Source organism: Cyprinus carpio, chromosome B21 (genome assembly GCF_018340385.1).
Source record: "Cyprinus carpio isolate SPL01 chromosome B21, ASM1834038v1, whole genome shotgun sequence".
NCBI lineage: Eukaryota > Metazoa > Chordata > Actinopteri > Cypriniformes > Cyprinidae > Cyprinus > Cyprinus carpio.
In genome coordinates this window covers 17,149,559-17,173,161 of record NC_056617.1, presented here as the reverse complement: position 1 = coordinate 17,173,161, position 23,603 = coordinate 17,149,559, and the positions used below count along the sequence as shown (strand labels likewise).

Here is a 23,603-nt window from a genome sequence, read left to right as displayed (position 1 = left end):
TATATGATATAGAAAAAGAATACATTATGAGATTGTCCTTCAAGTGATTAAGTCTTGTATGAATACAGTAATTATGATAAATATGTGCAATGCTGCACAGATAATGATATCATTTTGCACATATCTTGATTAAGAGACTGGATCATGTCTGTTGACGTCAATGCTGAATGACTAAGGGCTCGTCTGTGAAGTTTTGTAATGTGGATATTCACAGAGGTGGGGGCGGTTTATAAATCTGGACTGCTAACTGAAAGGTTGTTTATCACTATTGTGCCCCTCAGAAAAAAAAAAAAAAAGAAAAAAAAATTCTATTGCTTTGGACAAAACAAATAAAACTGAAAACATTCCTAAATGTCACTGCAGTATCTGCCCTTGGAAGCTACTGATATAGAATTTTTTTTTTTTTTTCGAACTAGATGGGCGGTGACCTTGATTTCACCAAGTACAACATGTTCCTGGATCAACATCCTCGTTGATCCTGGAACAACATTCCAATCAACCAATCAGAATGTGTTTTAGGCTGATGATCGGGGTTAGGTGCTTCTACACCCCAGCTATCATTTCACACTGATTTTAGGAATAAATTATGGGTAGGGTAAGGTTTAGGGGTAGGGACTGGGTTAAGTCTATATTTTTGGACAGTAATGTTGATCCAGGATAAACAAAAGATGTTGATCCAGGAACATGTCTTACTTGGCAAAATCACGGCGACCTTGATGGGCTGACCTTGTGCAACTTCTGCTGGCGATCGAATCGATTTGAGCTTGTGAAATCCTGCCAAAATACTGATGAACAACTCAACACTGCCATCTGCTGTTGTTTTTTCTAGAGGAAATGGTTCGGTCCATTGGCAGGAAGACGTCTGTGACATCAGCTGGAATTTCCTTCCAGCTTGTCTGAAGTGAGCAGATGTCAACATGCACTGCTGACTCATCTACAGTGCTATCTGTCTGTCTGTCTGTCTTTTTTTATTTAAAATTGCTCTCTTTCCATATCTACAGAAAATTCAGCATATGCAGCTAATATTTCTGAAGCCATCAGAGTTTCTTTCCATGTGTTGTTTCAGTAGTCATCTCACACTTCAGATCGGCTCTGAAATGAATGATTCTCGACTTGAAGAACTTAAGTGACAAGATGTTCTTTTAGATTAAAACCACATGCTCTGATATCCTGGTATTTGGTCGTAACCATGCGTCATATGACGGTGGACTGTTGCTACATTCAGAGGACCAAGTATGAAGGAAATGGTCCATCTGACAGATCGTTCTTGGCTGTGCGGTTTGTGAAGTACAGACCACGGTGAAGTAACGTCAGCAATGTGTGCTTTAATGTTTAGTAATGCTAAATGAAATCTAATGATCACGGATAAAAGTATTACGTTTGAATTCTGGGTATGATTTTAATGTTGCAGGACAAATTGCTCATAACTGCATTTAATACAATTTACAAGATATTGTATTTAACATCTAAATATGAGTAGATATAAACTACATGTAAGCAGTATTGCAACTTTATTTTATACACACACACACAGGGTCTTACTTAAAGGATGATGGTGAGTGTACTTCAACAAAACAATTTTGAAACAAAAGTTGCATTTTTATTTAATTAAAACAAGTTTACACAAGTGTAACACCCTACCAGTTGGTCACAGATTTTCCACAAGACAGCATTGATAGAAACTTTTGTACTCTTCTGGATATACAAAACAGTTACATTGTATATAAATATGCCCATCTATCTGATAGAACAGTCATGGCTCCTTAATTAAACAAAAAGCCCATACATACAGTCCACATGTCAGAAAGATTTATTCTGTAAATTTGACTGCTTTTAGAATTATTTTAAATAAAGCTTAACCTTGGCTCTGCCTTGTGCATTTCAAAAGATAAATGTGTGAAACCTAATAAATCAGAAATGGAAACAAAATTCAGCCATCAGGGTTCACTAGACAGAAGACTGATCTGCAGACACGAGATTCTGTTAAAGGGTGAAACGCATTTGGAAAACAAATCAACTGACAACATTTCAACAGTCTGCGTTAAAGTTTTGATGAAATTTTTTGAAAAACTTTTTCATTGACAATTTTATGTCATTCCAAACCTGTATGCAACAAAGATATATGTATATATGCAGAAGTATGTATAACTTTTAATTGCGTTTTTATTAAAATTAGATGTCATACAGATTTGGAACCAACTGAGAGTGAGTGAGTAAATAAAAAAAAATTAAAGCATTTTTCATTTTATCTAAAATACTCCTCTAAAGCGGCTTGCAAAAGATGCACAAAAGTGTGATTTTTGTACCATTTCATTTAATTTGCCTAGTACACGATGGGAATGGTGTGGATATATAGGCACTCTTACTGACCCCAAGTGTATGAATGAACACAGTCCGAACAAATCATCAGCAATTCAGGAATGTACAGAATAACAGTTCCAAGCAAACTTTGCAAAAAAAAAAAACCTACTGGAGTGAGATGCTTGCTTGAAACACAAAAGCTTTAAAGATGTTGTGTAGGAGGAGAGGTGTACTCTTTGCATTGATTACACATTCTTCTCTTCAATAAACACACTTCATTTTCTGGCTCTACTACAGATAACTATTTTGGAAAGAACAATGGAATGCCGTGAACGCATTAAAAAACAAGAATGAGTTTTAACCTGCATTACGTAAGCAAAAACATTTCTCAAGAGTAGGTGGTCAGGTAAAAAAAAAAAAAAAAAAATATTGCAGAAGAAATGAATGCCACATTCTCTGAGAACATGATAAACACTGGAAACACTCAGCAGGAGGGTGTGTGGTGTGGTGGGTGTTACAAAAGCAGTCCTCAAATAAAAGGATGAGAGTGCGTGTTGCGCCAGTTTGTCCATTAAAAGAGGTTGAGAGTTCAAAAAACAGAGATGAGGGCGAAGACTCCGTACAGCAGGGCGCAGGGATACGCCACCAGCAGCTGCTGCCCATCCATGGCCAAAGCAGAGATGATGATCTTAGAGGCCGAAAAACTGCACCAACCAATGATGGCAGCTGTTAAAATGATACCCAACATGCCCCTGAAAGACACAGGAAAACACTGGTTTAGAAAGCTGTATTTTATGAACTAGCTCAAGCTTTAAAATGATGGAACTGCAATATATATTCATATATATTATAGGATTAATAATTAATATTAAATACATTTTATGCATTAAAACACACCACCAGTCAAAAGCATGGATTTAAGACTGAATGTTTTTGAAAGTACTCAAGGCTGCATTTAAGCAAAAAAACAATAAAACAGTAATATTGTGAAATATTAGTTATTTCAGAAATCATTCTAAAATGCTGAAAACAGTTTTTGCTGCTTAATATTTTTAATGAAGCCATTCAGTACCATTCATAAGTTTGGTATATGAGTAAAAAAATCAATAATAAGAAATATTATTAATAATTGTACACCAATATTAATCTATAATAATTGAGCACCAAAACAAAATACTGGAGTAATTTCTAATTGCTGCTGAAAATTCAGCTTTGTCATCACTGGAATAAATTACATTTTAAAATATAATAAAATAGAAAACTGCTCCTTATTATTGCAATAAAATGTTACAATTTTACAGTTTTTACTGTATTTTTGATTAAATAAATGCTGCCTTGGTGGCCATAAGATACTTCTTTTAAAACCATTAAAACATTTTTAATTATTCCAAACTTGTGATTAGTAGTGTAGTTGTAAATTAGTTATACTATCATATTTTTACAAATAAAATGCATAAAAACACTTGCTTTTACACATTTTATCTGAATTTGATGTTACTGTGATCTTTAACAGAAAGATTAGTAAATATTAAATATATTAAAATAAATAAATAAAAGAAAGCCTGACTTACTGCAAGGAAAAGAGGACCCCGAAACTGGACAGGATGATCATGGGCAGCAGGCAGTAACCGAGAACACTAGCCACACAGCCAAACGAGACCCCCGTCATGCTCATGAGGTTGAGCAGGCAGTACATGCCGAGGCACCCGATGGCACTGATACCATACACGTAACCAAACTGGATCTTACCAGTCTAAAACGAGGAAGAAAAACATCTTTGTTTAGCAAATTTAACATTTTACTTTTTATATTCTATCATTTACCATTCAGCTAGAATTTAAATTAATGAAAAAGTTGATCAAGTACAAAAAAAGGGTTTGTCTTACGAAGAGTAGCGTCGCCCCAAAGGCCAAACAGAACACCATGGGACCAGCCAGGTCTGTTTCATTCATTATACTGCCATCTGCTGCCTTCAGCGGGTGCAGCACAGTCAGAGTTTTCTGCCAGATGTGGTCAAAGTTGATCCCCAGCTCTGGAAATAGAAAATACATTTTTACTTTTTTTTTTTAAGAATAAGTAGCACATGCCCTGCACAACTAAGCACCGTGCAGGATTTCCCAAATGGGGTTCATGAGTTGATGAACAGCTAACCATCCATCACACATTAAATGTAAAATTAAAATAAATAAACAGGGCTACCTTCATTTATCTTATCTTTATTTGTGTTCCGAAGAACAACAAAGGTCTTACGGGTTTGGAACAACATGGGGGTGAGTAATGACAGAATTTTATTTTTTTGGGGGGGTGAACTATGCATTAATACAGCACTTTATTGTGTATTGTTGAACACCCAAAGTGCTTTACAATCATATGAGCGCATCTCTCCTCAGCCACCAGCAGTGTGCAGCATCCACCTGGATGATGAGACAGCAGCCACAGAACAACGGTGCTAGTGTGCTCACCACAAACCAGCTACAGGTGGAGAGGAGAGAAAGTGTTACAGCCAATTCAGTGGATGGGGATTATCAGGAGGCCATGATTGATAAGGGCCAGTGGAAGGAGTTTGGCCAGGACACCGGGGTTACACCCCCACACTTTACAAGAAGTGCCATGGGATTTTTTATGACCAGATAGAGTCAGGACCTCGGTTTAACATTTCATCCGAAGGACGGTGCTTTTTTCAGTAGAGTGTCCCCATCACTATAATGGGGCATTAGGACCCACACAGACCACAGGGTTTCCACTCACCATTTATTCAAGCCAGTCAGATAACATTGCAACCAATTACATGTCCTGGCCCGAATAAATCTGCATTGGTTTAATATGGAAATACAGATCCATAAAAAAAAATGGTACAGTATATTAAAGTATATCAAGCCAATTAAGCAGTATTATATTATTAATATTACTACTACAGCCCGACTTATATATCGTCTTGCCGATTTTATCGGCTGATATGAGCCTGTCGCCAATATATCTGTATCAGAGATTATGCCGTCGATTTTTTACAGAACATATAACGCAGATACAATGCTTGAAATGGTGTAATTATTAAGTTTGTCTAGCAGAGCGCACCTACTGGCAACCTGGATGAAATGCTTTAAAGCTCAAGTCTATGGAAAACCACTGAAACTTTGAACGGCCATATCTCCGTAACGGCGCGGCAAGTCGAGTGTACATCTATAGGCCCTCTTTCAAATGAGGTCACCCCCACGTCCATAGCCCCCAGGGTTCGGGAGTTATGGGTGGTTAAAATGACCGATCTAGCGATCCCAAGGGGGCTATCGACACGTGGAGGGTGGCGTTCGAGAGGGCTCCTTGAGCTGAAGGGATCCCCCGAATTTGGTGGAGAGCCACCAGCGCTTTCGGGAGATAGTGACACAGTCAACACTTTCACTTCAGTAAGGAGGTCTCTTATTCAGGCAACAGAATTCAAGTGTTGCCTTATTCGACCGTAAGTGCCCTGCGAAGTGGACTTCACATGAAATTCAGCCATGATTCCAGTTCCAAGGGAACGTACAAGTTACATTCAAAGGGCATTAAAGTGCGCTAGATGTGAATTTATATTGTATTTATTTACAGAGGTATATTATGTCACAGTTCACACTTCTCTAATAAGTTTCGTCTTTGTGTGAAGACAAATCTGTGAATCCGTTAATGAATGTTCCTAAGTGAAAAACTTCAACGGAATGAAGTTGAATGGAATTTAATTGAATTAAAGTTGAATAAACTTCAACTTTACTGTTCAGTGCACTGACGACAGACTCATTTTGGATAATACAGTTTATTGTTAAATTGTTAAATGCCCTGCCTCCATTACATATCTTCGTCACATCATTGTAAGTGTTTGATCACCACATTTGAGTGATCATTGAAATAAATGTGTATATATATATATATATATATATATATATATATATATATATATATATATATATATATATATATATATATATATATATATTCTGTTTACGTATATACTGTATTCTATAAATAGTACTAGTCAAATGTTTGGACACACGAATGGGAAAGTGTCCAAAGACTGGTACTGTACTATAATATAGCTACACAGAATATCAGCCGATATATCGATATTGGCTTTCTTTTACTCCCTAATATTGATATCGGTATCGGCCCCAAAAAAAAACATATCGGTCAGGATCTAATTACTACACATCTGAAAATGCTAGATAAACACCACTTTACATCTCTGTTATGGGAACAACTCAATACTGGATACAGAGAGATTATAAAAGCATAACATTATTCAAGATGGAATGAAAAACCTCAATAAGCAGCTGGCTAATATGTAAATGGTCAATTTTGTGACAAACATGCAAGAAGAAATTGTGAATGATCACAACTTGTGTTTAATCCTGGTTCATCTTGATTTACTGATTCTGATAGAAATACAAAGAAAAAAAAAAAACTTTTGAAAATGGGATGTTTTGACCCCACAAACAGCAACAGAAATCACCGAATTCAGTTATTATACTAAAAGTCCAGGACTGCAAGAATAATAAAAATATTTCACAATCATTTTACAAATTTGCAGTGATTCATAAATGGACAAGAAGCAATTTGCAAATGCGTACGGTGATGTACAAAAGAATTCCAGCCAGAGCGGTGTGACACTTACAAATCTCATTTTATTTATTTGTAAATTTAATTAATTTTTTGAAACTCCTAACATATACTTGTGACTCTCATTCTATTTATTTGTGAATTTGTTACATTTTTGTGAATCGTGCATGGTAATCTGTTTATCTGGAACAAAACTTCTCACATATCTGATAAAATAGATATTTTTTTTTTGTTTTATGCTTTCCCCCCTACATGCTTAATTTTTTATTTTTTTGATTATGAGTAATGTTAATAGTGGTAACAGTGATGTTTGCCATAGTGAGCAACACTAATAAGGCAGAAGATTAGAATAATAGAACAGAATTGAAGTTGAAGTCTAATGCACAGCATGATAAATGCACTTTCAATACTGGATGACAACAGCGACCAACAGTAATCGGTTAAGTGGCTTTCTCTGCCTCTCTCTAACTGCTGGTCCATTTTAAGCACAGCTCTGAGGAACTGGGGCAAGTGAGTTTCACAAGGACTACTTAACTTTAGTATGCAAGGACACAGATGTGGTTTGTAGCAAACACAGCCCCAAGTGGCACTTTTAATATTTAAAGCAATGAGTCATTCTCAAAGTTTTGGCTTTGGGATGTAGGAGACAATGCATTATTGATTTTTCTGTAAACACATAAATTCTCCCCTGGGAATCACAGCAGTGTGAGTAAGGGAAGGGAATCTCCGACTCTGAAAATGATTGTATACATTATTTATAGGGCTGTCAAAATCAACGCATTAACGCAAACTCATTTTAACGACACTAATTTTATTAATGCACGATTAACAGTGCGCATTTTCTTTTTTTGTGATCAACTTTTTATTTTTATATTAACAAAATAACATCCATTCAAACAAACAGGGAAGAGGAATCAACAGACATATTAACAATAATTTACAATCTGAAAGAGAGAAAAAAAATATCTTTGTTAATTCGTGCTGTTGTACATTCACAGGTTCCTATTTTAAGCAGGCTATGAATCCAAAATGTTTTTGCACACGTGTGCGGAGTAAACCAGTTTTGTATTATTGTCTTCTTTGCAGCTGTAAAACCAGCAAACAACGTTCTCTTCTTTAATGAACCTAGTGAGTTAGAGTTGTCATTTAGAAGCCATAAACCTGAATTAGACGTGTAATCAATTTGTAGTAAAAAGGACAAAACAGAATTTACGTGAGTCCATAGGTTGACAACAATTGGACATTCCCAAAACAGTGCTCATTTTCTGTTTGACCTGCTGCCTAGACCGTAGTTGGAGAAATGGACATGCTGACAGTGTTGCCAACTTAGCAACTTCTTTTCCAAAAAAGTGCTTAGCAACAATACATTAAACATTATTGGAAAAAAAACCCTACAGTTTCTGAGACTCGCCGCTACTGCCATGCAAGGTTTTGTGTCTGCTCTGTTCCACAAGCGGCTGAGAGGAGCAGCACTTTTAGTTAAACCAGATATGATGTTGCTTATCTAATTTGACATGCAATATAGCCGAAATCACAGCACAGCTATTATCTTTATCTTATATATTTATCTTATTGTATTTGATTTAATCAGACGATGGCTCAATTATAAATTTAGGATTTTTGAGCAGATTAATGTCTTGGAGGTTAGAGCTGGTGTAGTCTTAATGGGTCAAGTTTCAGTCATTATTTCATATTAATTTGGTTGTCTGACAACAGAAACAGTAAAATATAACAATGAAAACAGCTTTATTGAGAATTTGGCTGCATCAAATTACAGTATGTGGGCACAGAGAGGCAAACAAATGTAATAAATAATAAATGTACATTTTGCATGTTCAGAAGAAGTGAGCTGCCCTGTCCTGCAAATAATGAATCTTTGGTTAGACAGCGATTCGATTCACAGGTTTTGATTCGATTCAAGAACGATTTTTGCTAATTTAGAACGATTCGATTTGATTCGATTATAACAATTTGATTCTACATTCAGTAAAAATTTATGTAGGCCAAGAAAAAAAAAAAAAAAGATCTTTAAAAGTATTATGCTAACATTGTCACACCAGGGGCGTAACTATCATTTCAGAAGTGACAAATGTCAAATACAATAATTTTATGTATTATAATTATTATTTTTTTTAAAATGAATTCTTATCTATTACTTTAAATTTGCAATAAATAATCAAATACACTGCTGGACAATAATCAATCATTTGTAATCAATATTTTTTTCATAATGGTAATATTATGATTGTTTTATATACTACAAACAATTATTTAAATTTTCTGCACAGAAAAATTTTTTTTGTAAATATAATTTATAGTTTCTGTACTGTAATAAATGATATGTCAATTTGCACTGCATCATTCATAAAAAAATTTTATTTATTGTATTTTTTTATCCTAACGTTTCATCAGTTCATTCTGCTTTTTATTCAGCTTAGCTGCAGATGTAGCCTGGCGTGACTTAAGTTCTATGAGCGCGAGATCACTTCTCTTTCAGTTTGAAAACTTCTTTATCTCATTTTCATAAAATAAAATGCTATAGTATTGAACTTTTCCTCTCCATCAGCGAATGATGATTCTGAAAGAAAACATGCCCAATGTCTGCTAAAGCAAAGAACGCTACTTTCATGTGTCTGATAAACCTCGCGCTCTTATTTCAAGGTTGCTGTTAATGCTGTGGTTATTTTAACAGTTTCCTTCGTACATTCGGTTCAACAACATTGTTAAAACACATTTCATATCATTCAATGGAACTGTGCGTATGCTTCAGACACTTACATTTCTGCTCCGTCCATGCAATATATACACAGCCTTCGACTGCTCAGGTAACGCCGTCGGAAAGATGCCGAGAGCCACTGAAAAACTACAGAAAAGTAAAACTACTTCACTTTAGCATTACTGGCCACAAGTCCTAAGGAGAGATCACACATCAGCTGCTCATAAAATGTGTCAGTGAGAAGAATGAAGCGCGAGCGCAATCCTGTGACAGTCACAGGCGGTTAGTGCAGCGCGTGAAGGAGAAATGCGAGGCACGAACTCTGTTCAAGGTCTCCATTAATTTGTGCTTGTAGTAGTATATTAATGTGTATATATTCTGAAAGCATTGAATTGCTATAGAAATCGCGATTCATACGATTCTTATCATTTTAAATCGATTACTGTCCGACATCTGCGATTCACGATTCAAAAATCATGTTTCAAGATGAGTGAATCGTTACACCCCTACTAATACTAAAAATAAATTATAACAGATAAAAGTGTGCAATTAAAATGTGATTAATCACAAGTTAACTCATGACAATCATTCGATTAATCGCGATTAAATAATATAAATTGATTGACAGATAAAAACTTGAAAAATATGAATTTAAGGTACATTTAGAACAGATAAAAATGTGCAATTAAAATGTGATTAATCACGAGTTAACTCATGGCAATCATTCGAGTAATCGTGATTAAATATTTTAAATTGATTGACAGCCCTAATTATTTATGAAGAAAAAAAAGTTATAACATTAAAAAGAAAAAAAAAGGTGCATGGACGGATCAAGATCGTTTATTATAAAATGCATTTAGAAACCAGATTTTTTTTTAAATTTGTTTTTAAAAAACAGCTAATTTCAAGACGCTGACGTCACGTCTGGTCGTCACATGGCTCACCCGCAGTGTAAGATGCTCAAAGCTCAAGACATCTGGTTTGATGTTCGATCGGTCGTTTGAACGTTTGATTTTAGTACAAAGTATGTGCCATATATTTCTCTGTTCACGCTCCACTTCATCTGGCAGTGAATTCAATGATCTTATCAGATCTCCAGCCGCCATGTTTCGAATGATCCAAACGTAACACGCTTCCGCCAATCCCCACCTTGAAGCAATGATTGATGGAGGGTGGGCATGATCAGCTTGGACTGCATTTCAAAGCCGCACTGAATTTTGCTACAAATATCCCACGGCGTCATGATAAAAATTTAATCCTAAGTGTCCTAACTGTTAGTCTAAATGCATTTAGGACATATAGCATTAAATTATCATTTGGCTACCATTTCTGGTTGGACATGTTGACCATATCAGATTAATTTGGTTTATACATTTTCATTTTATTTTCACAACTTATAAAGCATTAAAATTAGTATGAAATTTACATATTAAGACTACTGTTGGAAATGGCAAATGTAATTTATATAATTTAATTTTCATTTTGCACCAAACTTTGCACATATGGAAAATGGAAAACATAAATTTAAATATAAAAATACGTTGTTGTTTTGAATATTGCATTGCCATTTTGCATATTGCATTTTCTATGGAATTTTTCTACCTATATGCTTCCATATTTCTGTATCCTGACAATTAAAGGCCTTAACGATTGAACCTGATGATCCTGAACATTTTGCCACACACTTGCATTTCTTGTGTTTGGCACTCACTCTCCGTGTTTAACCAAGCTCTCGAGCTTAAAGTGTGTAGATTCGGTGGCGAATGCTGTTAGTGTTACCTGCCATCTCCGTCCCACAGGCTTTAAAGTGAATGCAGTGCTGCTCAAAGTCTTTCAACAATTCTCTCTGAAAACTGTACGCCTTCTTTTCGGCTGGTGGATCAACATGCACCACATGATCACTATCACCAGAATCATTATATGCAACTTTGGGTGGTTTACAAAAGAAATCTGTCAGTGTTGATTTTTAATTTTCTCTTTGAATTTTCCCACGGTAGTTAGCTCCCTGTCACCTGACAGCGGAAAGCAGTGACTGTGTGATTGACAGCTAATATTAACCAATCTAAAATCTGCATTAAATTTAAGAATGTAAAGATCAAGTTATATAACTTTTTTTAAAGGGGTCATATGATGAGATTTCAAGTTTTCCTTTCTCTTTGGAGTGTTACAAGCTGTTTGTGCATAGATAAGATCCCTAAAGTTGCAAAGACTAAAGTCTCAAACCCAAAGAGATATTCTTTATAAAAGTTTAGACTCATCCACGCCCTCCTAAAACGATTTGCATAACTCCGCCCAAATGGTTACGCAAAGAAAGGCGGCATATCTTTTATTCTCGCTGTAGTATTGTTGCCGCTGGTGGAGACACTGTTTCATTGTGAAAGCGAAAATACTTTGTTTGGTATTCCAAAAGAGAACACAGCTAGAAATCAGTGGTTAAGTTGTATCTACAACACTGTTCCAGAACAGTTCAACCCAAATATTCAGATGTGTGCAACGCATTGAATGGAGGACTGTTTCCTGATCCTGGGAGAGAAGACTACAATGCCGGCTGTTCTGACTCACAGTCTGTAAATACGTTTACATATTTAAAGGATTTGCCACTGATGATTCACTGCACAAATGATTCAAATCTACACTGTGAGTTTTGAGCAGTGTAGAGTAGCGCTTGTCACAACACACTGGATAGCTGGCCAATTAGAGCACACTTGCTTTTCAGACCGATGATGCGTTTCAGAAGGCGGGGCATAGAGGAGAAACAATAATGTACAGTATGTGGAAAATAATGCTGTTTTTTTTTTTTTTTTTTTACCTTAAACCGCAAAAATATTGCATTACACAAAATATTGTTCCTTTTAGCAACATCATATGACCCCCTTTAAAGAATGCAGGGCTCCAAACAAAAAAAATCGAGCAAGAAGCAATTGGCTCCTATAAGAAAAAACTTAGGTGCCAGATTATTTTTTTAGGTGCCACAGAATAAATGTGTTTTATAGATTTCTTTTATTTCTTCTTATTTTTTTTTTTTATATTTTAACATTTCAATAATATGGTCATGTGTTAATGTCTCATTTTTTCTTGACCCTATCAGCATTTAAATCCATCTTGTAGATGACCTGGGAACTAAGGTTCACTTAAAGTGAGAACAAATTTTTTTTTCCAACTTGAAATATACAGTCACCATTGTTTATTACACAGAATCTCTACCAATATCATGGACCATAAGCATCACTTGGCCATTGAGTGTAGTTTGGGCTCCTCCTCAATACGTCCTGTAAGTGTTGTCATACACTCTTAAAGATGAAGGTGCTTCACAATGCCATAGAAGAACCTTTTTTGTCTAAATGGTTTCATAAAGAACCTTTAACATCTGAAGAACCTGTATTAAATTAAATTAAATTAAATTAAATTAAATTAAATTAAATTAAATTAAATTAAATTAAATTAAATTAAATTAAATTAAATTTATGCATTTAGCAGACGCTTTTATCCAGAGCAACTTACAGTGCATTCTGGCTATCAATTTTTACCTATAATGTGTTCCCGGGGAATCGAACCCCCAACCTTGCGATTGTTAACGCAATGGCTTGAGCTACAGGACATGTATGTTTCACAAAAGGTTCTTTGTGACGAAAGGTTGTTTGGATTATAAAAAGTTGAGAAAGAGATGGTTCTTTAAAGAACCTTTGACTGAATGGTTCTTTGTGAAACCAAAAATGGTTCGGTGAAGAACCTTTCGAGCACCTTTATTTTTAAAACTGTATGCCTTTCACACTTTCAGTCTGTTTTTCTTAATTAGTAAAATTCAATTTTATAGGAGGAGTTGAATCATGTAGACAACAGGTTAAGTAAAAATATTAACTTGCAATAGCGCATAAATATAGCAAAATGCTCCTCTTTACAGTTATTTTTCTAGATGACTGATGAGCTTATGGACACTGAATGGTTATTCTGAGGTAAATGTATATTATGTTGCAATGTTTACAAGCTTTACACATTTTCCGCGGTTTGAAACACTTAATGAGCTTTTACATGAGACATTTGATTTCAGTAAGTTGTACTGTAGGCTCTCTTATAAAATAGCCTACCTTTTGATGTTAATTCATGTTCTTATGTAGGCTATTATAGTAGTAAAGAGAAAGATTAAATGGGTTCACTTGCCCATTGAACCGCGCTTGCGGCATTAAAGGGCGTCAAAACTGTATTTATTGTTTGTATTTCGTTATGAATTTTGATAATTTTAAAGCTGATACCTTATTAAAAAGTAACAAAGCACAAAGCTTTTTGCGATTACTGGACGGCAAGTGCGCTTCAAATAATGAAGTTGACATATTAACATAACACAGCATAGACCTAAGAAGAAGCAGCCATATTATTAATGATTATAAACGAGAATTGTTAATGACATTGCCAATATCCACACAGCTGACAGCTTTACCTGTTGTAATTTGCTTAAGTTGTGCACAGAATAGATGCTGCTTTTCTGCTCTTTCACTTCTTACGTCTCCGTCATTTCAATCTCGCTCGCGCTGCACAGCGGAGCTGCATTTATCAGACTATGTGCGTCAGCGCTGTTGTGTGGCAGAGATGAGGACTGTTTGAAAATCTATTTTCCACTAAAACTTTGATGTGCATCATCTCAGTTTAATACGTGAACATAAAAGATGTGATTGCAAAACAATCAGGAAAAAAGTTATATATTTTAAGTTATAACATGTAAAGACATTGGCCTAGTCGCCAGTGTCAACCTCGACAGAAACTTCACTTGCAATTTTCGATCATTTCCATGATCGATCGCCGTTTAAATTAATGATTAATCGTTAAACTTAATGCAGCAAAATGAGTCTATTGCAGCGGCATGCAGTCACCGGTATGACAGGATGTGCAAAAGCCACTCAAAAAAACAAAAACAAACAAAAAAACTCTTTCTCACTCTAATTAAAGGGTTTTTAGTCCGAATAAAATGCTAGTAGCAGGATTATAAAATGAATAGATGTGATTAAGATCATTTGATAAAATGAAGAGAGGGCGCCATATGTTTGAGATCATTTTACTTTATTGACTGTTTTCTATCCCGGCACGGACCACTGAACACGCCTCTTTAAATGGTATTTTAAAACACAATTGCAATGTTTTCAACTGACATTATGGCTTTTAAAATAAAATCATCCCAAACACAGGCCTAACTGTGGTGCGTGTGGCTGTGCTGCGCAGTCAGAGAACCGCTTCCATAGGCGCTGCTGCAGCAAAACACACTGCCAGGAGTCATGCCCATTCAAAGTGATTCTGATTTCTGAGTCAAGTGGATTTTAAATGCTGCTTCCAAAGGACAAAAAAATTTGTTTTTAATATTTGATATGATCACACCGGTGTGATTAGATCGTTCATCAGCTGCTAAATTCAAATCTGTGTTCGCTGGTTGGTGCTGAGCCAGAGACAGACGCGTTCGTACAGCGCTGCATTTTAACCAATCACACATGATTCTTTTGAGCTTATGAATGCAATGGCCAATAAAAGGCGTTCAGATGAGTCAGTGCTGAAACGCAGTGTTTTGTTCACTTGCTGGCTGACTGAATTATCTTGCGAATTCTCTCATCAGAAACAAAGTGCAGAAGTGCATACAAATGTAAGCACGATATTCATTTCACAATATAAACAGCTTCAGTGATTTTAATGGGAGTTTTTGAGAGTGCCTGAACTCTGGCTAGACTGAATGAAAATGTTCTTTGATAATGTAAATGTTCTTTGGTCTCTGTAAAATTAAAGTGTTATAATCAGTAACTTACAATATTGTTATTAAATTCACATTAAACACAAATTAAACCAGTCATAAGATATAATCCGCAAAAGTGTTTACTTTCAATTTGTGCACTCACAATAAAAACAGAAGATTTGTGCTCTTGTAAAATAAAGCAGACAAACAGAATGCACGTTGTTTTTTTTACATGAACTTATGGAGCGCCGCCATTTTTTTTTTTAATGAAAACAAATTGTTATTTTTATGTTAGGCCTATGAAAACCTGTGCCCTAGGTTAGTTAGGTCCATGCAGAAACTTGTGAATGATGCTCGGCGTCACCGTTTAGTGACATCATTGAACGCTCCGGGAAAACGTATTGTCAGTGTCGGTCACAGTGCCTTTTAATTGCTGTTTTGAATCCAGCATTTATTTATTTACAAATTATAAGCTCTGATTATGACAAGTGTGGTATAAAAGCTTTGTTTATTAGAGGAATAATTGGTTAGCTGGAAATTGTTACATTGCAACCATGCCTTTGGATGCGTTCCAGCCCATAGCCTACATTTACACGGCTCTGTTCTGGTTTGCCGGTTGGTCACGAATTTCCACAAATTCAATAATATCTTGGCATTGTTTCTTTTCCTAAATCCTCACCACCTAACCCTCTAATTTCCCAGGTTTATTTTATTGTCTTTCACTTTTAATCACTGTTTTCGCATCTCTTCCTGTGGTAAACATGCAGGAAGGGAAATTAAAGATTTCATGAATTAAGAACTCGTGCTATTTATTAATTTTTTCCCTTATTTCAGTTAAATCATGGGTTATTTAAGGAACAAATTAATGAAACATGGACAGTTGCCACAAATTAATAAGTCGTAGAAATGAATTAACAAGTTGATAGCCTGTTTGTCCTGTGTCCCACAGCCCTGCAAAGCGCACGATATGAAACAATTATCTGGAGAAATTACTTAGTTACTACATTTCCATTGCTTTCCATGTTGAATAACTTTGTGTTGTTTCTATTTTAATGTACTTTTAAAATCACATTAAAAGCTAAATTTGTACAGTATGAATGAATGTCAGCGCTCGCACATGTTTTGCGCATGAGCTGCACGCAGCCCAAAATCAAACAGGTTAATCGACCATGATTGCTTTAATCGATTGCATTTCTTATCAACAATTAATCGATCATCGATCAATCGTTGACATCCCTAGTTTGGAGCCCTGGCACGGCAGACAGGTCACCATATCAGCACACAGAAGGCACATAACTGTGAATGTTTTTAGACAAATTAAAACAGGTCGCACTACAACAATTATATGCACTCGCACAAATGCTCCCAAATATATTTTTAGGTTACACAGATTTAATTATGGGAGCATATGCGTTTCGAGCCTTGGATTCTTCGATTTTCCAAATGCATCGCGATTGTCTCTGGAATTGATTCTGAGCTTAGTACTGAACAGCAGATGGCACTGCGTGCTTTCAAAACAGCTGTACTCTGCTTGCGTCCAGACTCTTACGCACACACAACTTAAACTTAAAATAATCATTTGTAAAGTTTGAAAAGGTTAAAGCGAATTACAAGAGTGTTCACAGTGGGTTGTGTTTACATAATTCTCACGTAATAAAAGACGAGGCGCAAGTACATTTAACCACTTACATTACTCACCCGAGTGTGCAGTTAAAAACTAGCCTAGTGCGCCATCTGCTGTTCAAAACTAATCTCAGAATCCATTCCAGAGATCTATTTATCCCTACTTTGGCACAATCTGTATTGTATAAAGCACTATATAAAAAAGGAGACTTGACGTCTTTAAGCTTAGTCTCTCTCTTACCCTCAAGCAACGGGGGCTCATCCTCAAAGCTGCTACTGTACATGGACTGCGTGGAGGCTGGCGTGGGCTGGAAGATCTGCCCTGTGTACGGCTGCTGGGGCTGCATTATTCCCGGAGCCGCCGAGTAGCCCATTGGCTGCGAGTAGTCATACTGTCCATATGGACTATCAGATGCAACAACAGATATACAGTCATAATTAGGTGACAGACATATTCTCACATGATTACAAAATCTAAGACACTAATTTAATTCACTGCAAATATGAAATAACACCACCATGACTTAACGTAAATTTGCATGCATTGTATGCTGATTACCATCTAGAACTTTGTATAATATCAGCCAGAAATATATTTTAAGTTGGATATACAGTACACCCATGTAAAGCAATATATACTGTGCGTTATAGCAAATCATGGCTGAGTGATTGTTTATGTAGTCACAAAATGATTCTATATTGTTGCAGTGCTCTGTATAAAGCTGGACAAGTATTTCCAACTTATATACTTGAATGAATGCATGAAGATAAAAAGATATTATACACTTTAACATCATTGTTTGCCTGTAAAGCTGTTCTGAAACAATATATATTGTGAAAAATGCTATAAATATAAAACTGAGTTATGAATAGTGCCATTTATTAATAACATTAGATGTCTGTGCAAGGCTCAGGCCTACTTGCTGTACTGTACATCTGTGTTGCTGTAGCCACCTCCTCCTTGGTTCTGATCATCTACACTGAAACTAGACTGATAAAAGTCTGCGTCGAGGTTGTCAAACCCTGACATTGCAAGAAGCCTGGAAGATATTCAGCAGAGAAATCAGTCAGCAGTGCACATTCAATATTAATAAAACTGACTTGTATAACAGTGTGAAAGCCAAGTGACCAGTGAGTGAAGATCTGCTGGAGATATTAGTGAAAGCCAACTATGTTATTTAAAATCACACATTCATCCTATGTGCATATAGTATGAATGTGTGGATATAGGATCCAAAAAGATGCAAAAAAAAAAAAAAAAAAAAAATGCACCATGGTAAAGAGACAGAGTTAGATTTTAATACCATGATACTGAAGGCTTAAGGACCTGCTATGGCACTACCATTACACTAACATTACAATAATACTGCCATATTAAAACCAAGGTATTAGCACAGTGTATATCCAAATAAACATGATATATGTTTAAAAAGAAAATAAAGTCCAAAAATTAACCATGGTGCTTTTTTTGTGCCAGAGGAACACTCTATATTATAGATAAGGTTATATGTTAGCTAAAAGCAATGCAGCACTAATGTTGTCTTTGCCATATTTGTAGAAGTCACACATGTTTGAAGTGGTTTTAGCATTAATGTTTGTTTCGTTTAGCTCCACTAAAGCAGTGCAACGACGCACTCAGTCACTGTCAGCGTCATTCAAGCACTGCCATACACACATCTTCAGATACACAACACAGCTAAAATATGAACATCTATTTAAGTAGATTCTGAAGATTTACTCACACCGTTAATCGCCCAGGACTCGAACTACGTGTCAAGAAATAGCAGCAGAACTTCCGGGTCATGGGAACGATGACGTCACTTCGCTAGTTTAGGCTGCAGAAGACTGACGTGCGTCCTCTAGGGGAGGATGCGCTCACTACATTTAGTTTATCATTTTCTCAACCATTTTGTCCAACGCCACACCACAGCATATAAACCAAGGTCTTTCTGCTGTAATTTCTGCTAAAAATGGTTAACCGTGGTAATTTTTGCAGAACTATGTTCCTGTGCATTTTACTCAGAGTTGACGTGAGAGTTTGACTGTTTAATTAGGCTAGGCCTGTATTAAAAATAATAGTACAAAATAGTATAAATAAAACAACAACAACAACAACAAAAATCCAAGAGTGGGGGAAAAAAGTGTTCATTTATTCTCAAGCCAGATCTATTCAAAATGCTTTTAGTGAATGCATTTAATAGTATTGCTAATATAATAATTACAATGAGCAATTCCTAAGCCAATATAGTTCATTAAGCTTACTGCAGGCAACCATGCAGATTACAAGTGGGAGTATAATAGCTATGAGGTTAGCTAAAAAATGTTTAAGGATCCTAACAGAGAGAGAAAAAAAGCGTTCTATTTGAATATGAAAGTCAATCTTCACATTGATGGAGAAAGAAAAAAAAAATAGTGTGAATACAGCTTGTAAAGTGACTGCTTAGACTTTAATTTTTATTTATTTATTTATCTTTTTAAATTTGACTGTACAGGAAGTGATCCTTAATTTTAATAATATTATTCAGTAAATGTATTATTTTACTTTTTTCCTTATTTTGTTGGTATTTGTTGAAAATTGTGTATCAGTGTTGCTGTGTACTTTTAATAAATGAATAAATATTATTGTTTTTTTTTAAATACATATGCATGAACCTTCAAACACTTGTGAAGTTAATAATAACTTACTTGAACTTAATCATAACTATTTGTGAAACTTCACACATAATGTAAAAAAAAAAAAAAAAAAAAAAAAAAAAAAAAAATACCTCCATTCTCCCCTGACTTCTTATTAGTCTGTCAAAATATGAATGTGCTCCTGGTCTAAAGTGTGTTGCATGTATGAATCATTAATCATCTGCTCCAGCATACAATGTGATGGCAGTTACACAAAGCAGACACGGATGTTTTGGTGTCAAGAGGAACTAAAAATAAATCTCCACTGGGAAATCATTATTATTATTGTGCAGGAATAATAGAGGTTATATGTGAGGGCTGATTGTTTTATTATACAGTGAGAGATTAGGAAAGGCTCGATCCACTAGAAAGTTCACATAACAGACATAAAGCAGCGTAATGGTGCAGGTGGAAAGAAGTGATAATGTTGTGGGCGAGACTCAGGGCTGGTAACACATAGTCCTATCATAGTTATGGTCGGAGTCATTACGGAAACCCACAGTCACATTATGCCCCCTAAACACTTCTTAAGTTACTCCAGGGGGACAAAGCATAAAACAGTAACCATAAAACAGAGAAATAGCAGCGAAATCATCACTTCTTAGTTTAGACCTGCATTCATAAACAACTGCTTTCTGACCAAAATAATGTACAGCTAGATAAATTTAGTCAAGAAAAACTTTGACGTTGGCTTGGCAAAGGCTCATCTAATTCGAAAGTTTTACAAGCCATACAGTTAATCAGAAGAATAGACAGAATTACAGATAGATAGATAGATAGATAGATAGATAGATAGATATGGATGGATGGATGGAAGGATGGAGATGGATGGATGGATAGATAGATGGATGGATGTAAGGACAGAGAGACAGACAGAGACAAACAGATGATAGATAGATAGATAGATAGATAGATAGATAGATAGATAGATAGATAGATAGATAGATAGATAGATAGATAGATAGATTTCTCAAAAATGTGTTCAGTTTGTTAGATGTGTATATAGATAGATAGATAGATAGATAGGAGGTTCTTGGATCAAAATTGTTTCTACAAGCTCAGTGCAAGTCATTTAGAAGTAGCTGAAAGCACTAGGCAAACCTTAAATGCATCATGGCCAGTGGGTAAGAGACAGCAGTCCATTAGCTGTGCTGTAAGGAGAGCACAGAAGCTCAGCCAGCGGTTCACTGTGTTGATTGTATCAGATCTAAAGGAATCAGGGCAGAGGAGAGAGAGAAGGCTCTATGTGAAGTGAGCTGTGTGAAACGATGCCCTCTCCACCAGCCAAACAGACAGTCTCATTGAAACTTTAGAGTTACTGGTCTAGAACCCTTTGAAGAATAGCAATCAGAGCATTGGGTTTTACACATACCCCACAGGGTTTATCACAAATCTGTTACAATTATTGATAAAACAGTTAATTCTGCTCATTGAATCTGCATTCCAAAAGCACAGATATAACAGTTCAAAAGCACTGGAACTTGAAACTGTTTTTATCCCTCTGATTGTATGGGTATGCACATTGCAGACAGATTATCAGTTTTTCAATTACTTTTTCTGTAGGTTATTATGCCAGTAAATGGCGACAAGTGGCTGTCATTGAATCATTCACTCAACTGATTTGTTCAAAAACAAGTCATTCAGGAACAAACTACCACTGTGGCTTTGTTTGGAAATATTTTCACTTGTCGAGTAAAGGTTAGGCAAAACAAATGGCAATATTATGTCTACAATGTAAGTTACTCAATATAACTATTTACTGTAACTATAGTTCAATCAAAAATGGAAAATTGATGAAATTCTATATTGCGTCATCAGGACAACAGCAGATTGACTTTTTCACAGGAAGAATCATTATTACGAATTATGCAATCATATTTTGGACAGAAGTGATGGTTTTGATGGATTTGTTTCTTACAAACACACAGATTTTCTGATTACTTGATAGACAGGTGTGGTGTGGATTACTTGTGGATTATTGAGATGTTTTTATCAGATGTTTGGACGCTCATTCTGACGGCACCCATTCACTGCAGAGCATCCATTGGTGAGTAAGAAAAGTAATGCTAAATTTCTACAAAATCATTTACATCTTGAAATTTTCATTTTTGAGTGAACTCTTTCTTTAAAGTAATAACATGAAGTCATGCTGCATCCTTGTCACTTAATAACACCTAAAACTACTGAATCCATGATGTAAAAAGTAGTTCAACAAAAAGAGGATCTTTGGCACCCTTTTTTTTCTTACCTATTTACATACAGTTATTGTCCTTCAAAATATTGTAGGCTTTAGCAGCATGACTGTAAATACATGATCGAATTATGCCACATAAGGCCATAACACACCATTTATTGTGTGATATTGCTTTAATTATTATGACTTTGAACATGTTTTGATAGACAGATACTGTAGTCCATTGCTGCACAGCATAATTGACACTGGCTATATGTAAGTTGCTGGAAACTGCTTCGGACACTGTGTTAGTGGCAGGAAATCAAAATGTAACAAGATATAGCTCAATATACAAGAGCCAGGGAGTTATTTGAACATGACTGTTTGAGCCCCTTCTCAGATTCTCCTGATTCTTTCATCACACTCTGCACGTGGATGCCAGCAGCATGTGGGATGTAAAGTAAATATTCAGAAAGTGGAGGCAGAGAAGTCAAAGACACTGACAGCACCGCAGAAAATTTCATTTTGATGTTCAAAAATTCCACAAGAACAATGATAAACAATGTGCCACCAACACACCTCATGGTGCTGACATATTTCCTGCCATTGTTCTTACAGTGACTGTCTTGGTGATAAGATGTCAACTAAAAACTCTAATTTTAATAAATTTGGAGTATTCTCAACAAGCAACTGTGTGCCCAAGTGTCACACATTGCATCAGAGAGAACGATGGAGATGTGGATCAGAAAAACAGTCTTTAATAAACCAAAAACAAAGAGTAATCTACACTAGGAATGGCTGTGACACACGAACATGGCCTTAGTAGACCCGAAAAGGAATACAGCGCAGACTGAATTTGGGATAAGTTTTAGCTTGAAAATTATTGATGATCATGATTTGTTCATAAAAACATTCATATGCATAGTTAGGGAATGAGTCTTTTTAGTTATATTATGCACATGATAGTACAAAACTAAAGCTACAGGTTGTGAAATGAAACATTAAACAACTTAGGATGTTTTGTTTCTGGCATTAAAGGGATAGTTCACCCAAAGATGATGAAGAACATGGGTAACAGTTGCTTGCCATTTGAATTCCATAATATGAAGATGAAAAAGCTTCTACGGAAGTTAGCTTCTATGATGCTTTTATGGTGCTTTCTAGAGCTGGACAGGGGTGTATTCCAGAAAGCATGGTAAACTTACCGTCAGCTAAACCCTGAACTTTTGGTTGATTAACCCTAAACCTGGCTTACTTGAGGTACCGTATGTGGTTCCAAAAATGCGTCCGGGAGTAAGTTCATTCAACTGTATGTTCCTGGTTAAGACTAAAGACATTCTAAACAAAGCGACGAATCGTTGAGTCACTATGGAAACGGACGCTAAAAAAAAGTGTGCCATGCTGTTTCTTTCTTCTTCTTTTGTTCAATGGTTATTTACATGCTTAGTGCATACCGCCACATAATTGATGATCGCGCAATCATTTATTTTTCAATTAAATCTTTAACCCTTGAGAATATGAATTATATTGTTTGTTTGATTTTTATTATATATTGTCATATCAGATATGTATTTTGATTTAGAATTTAGACATTATAGAAAATGCCGATCGATGTGTGAGATGATAATATAAAATGTAATAAATACATATATAAACTGTATGGACAAGAGCATTGTGAATGTTCATCAAAACATCTTTTTTTTTCCATGCACAGAAGAAATTCATATGGGTTTGGAAAGACACAAGAGTGAGGAAATGATGACAGAATGTTTATTTTTGGGTGAACTACTTGTTTAATGAAAGAAAATTGAAAAGCATCAGTG

At 35.6% G+C, this 23,603-nt stretch overlaps 1 protein-coding gene across 1 annotated transcript; it reads right to left on the bottom strand.

Annotated features, from left to right (window-relative positions):
- Positions 1-1,578: 1,578 nt before the first annotated feature.
- LOC109106872 (protein YIPF5-like) lies at positions 1,579-18,802 on the bottom strand. The gene is made up of 6 exons (XM_042747646.1): positions 18,677-18,802; positions 17,855-17,974; positions 17,176-17,339; positions 4,188-4,333; positions 3,873-4,054; positions 1,579-3,053 (listed from the first exon to the last, which is right to left on the bottom strand). The coding sequence occupies exons 1-6, from the start codon at positions 18,736-18,738 to the stop codon at positions 2,891-2,893; spliced, it is 837 nt and encodes a 278-aa protein (XP_042603580.1). The 5' UTR covers positions 18,739-18,802; the 3' UTR covers positions 1,579-2,890.
- Positions 18,803-23,603: the final 4,801 nt, after the last annotated feature.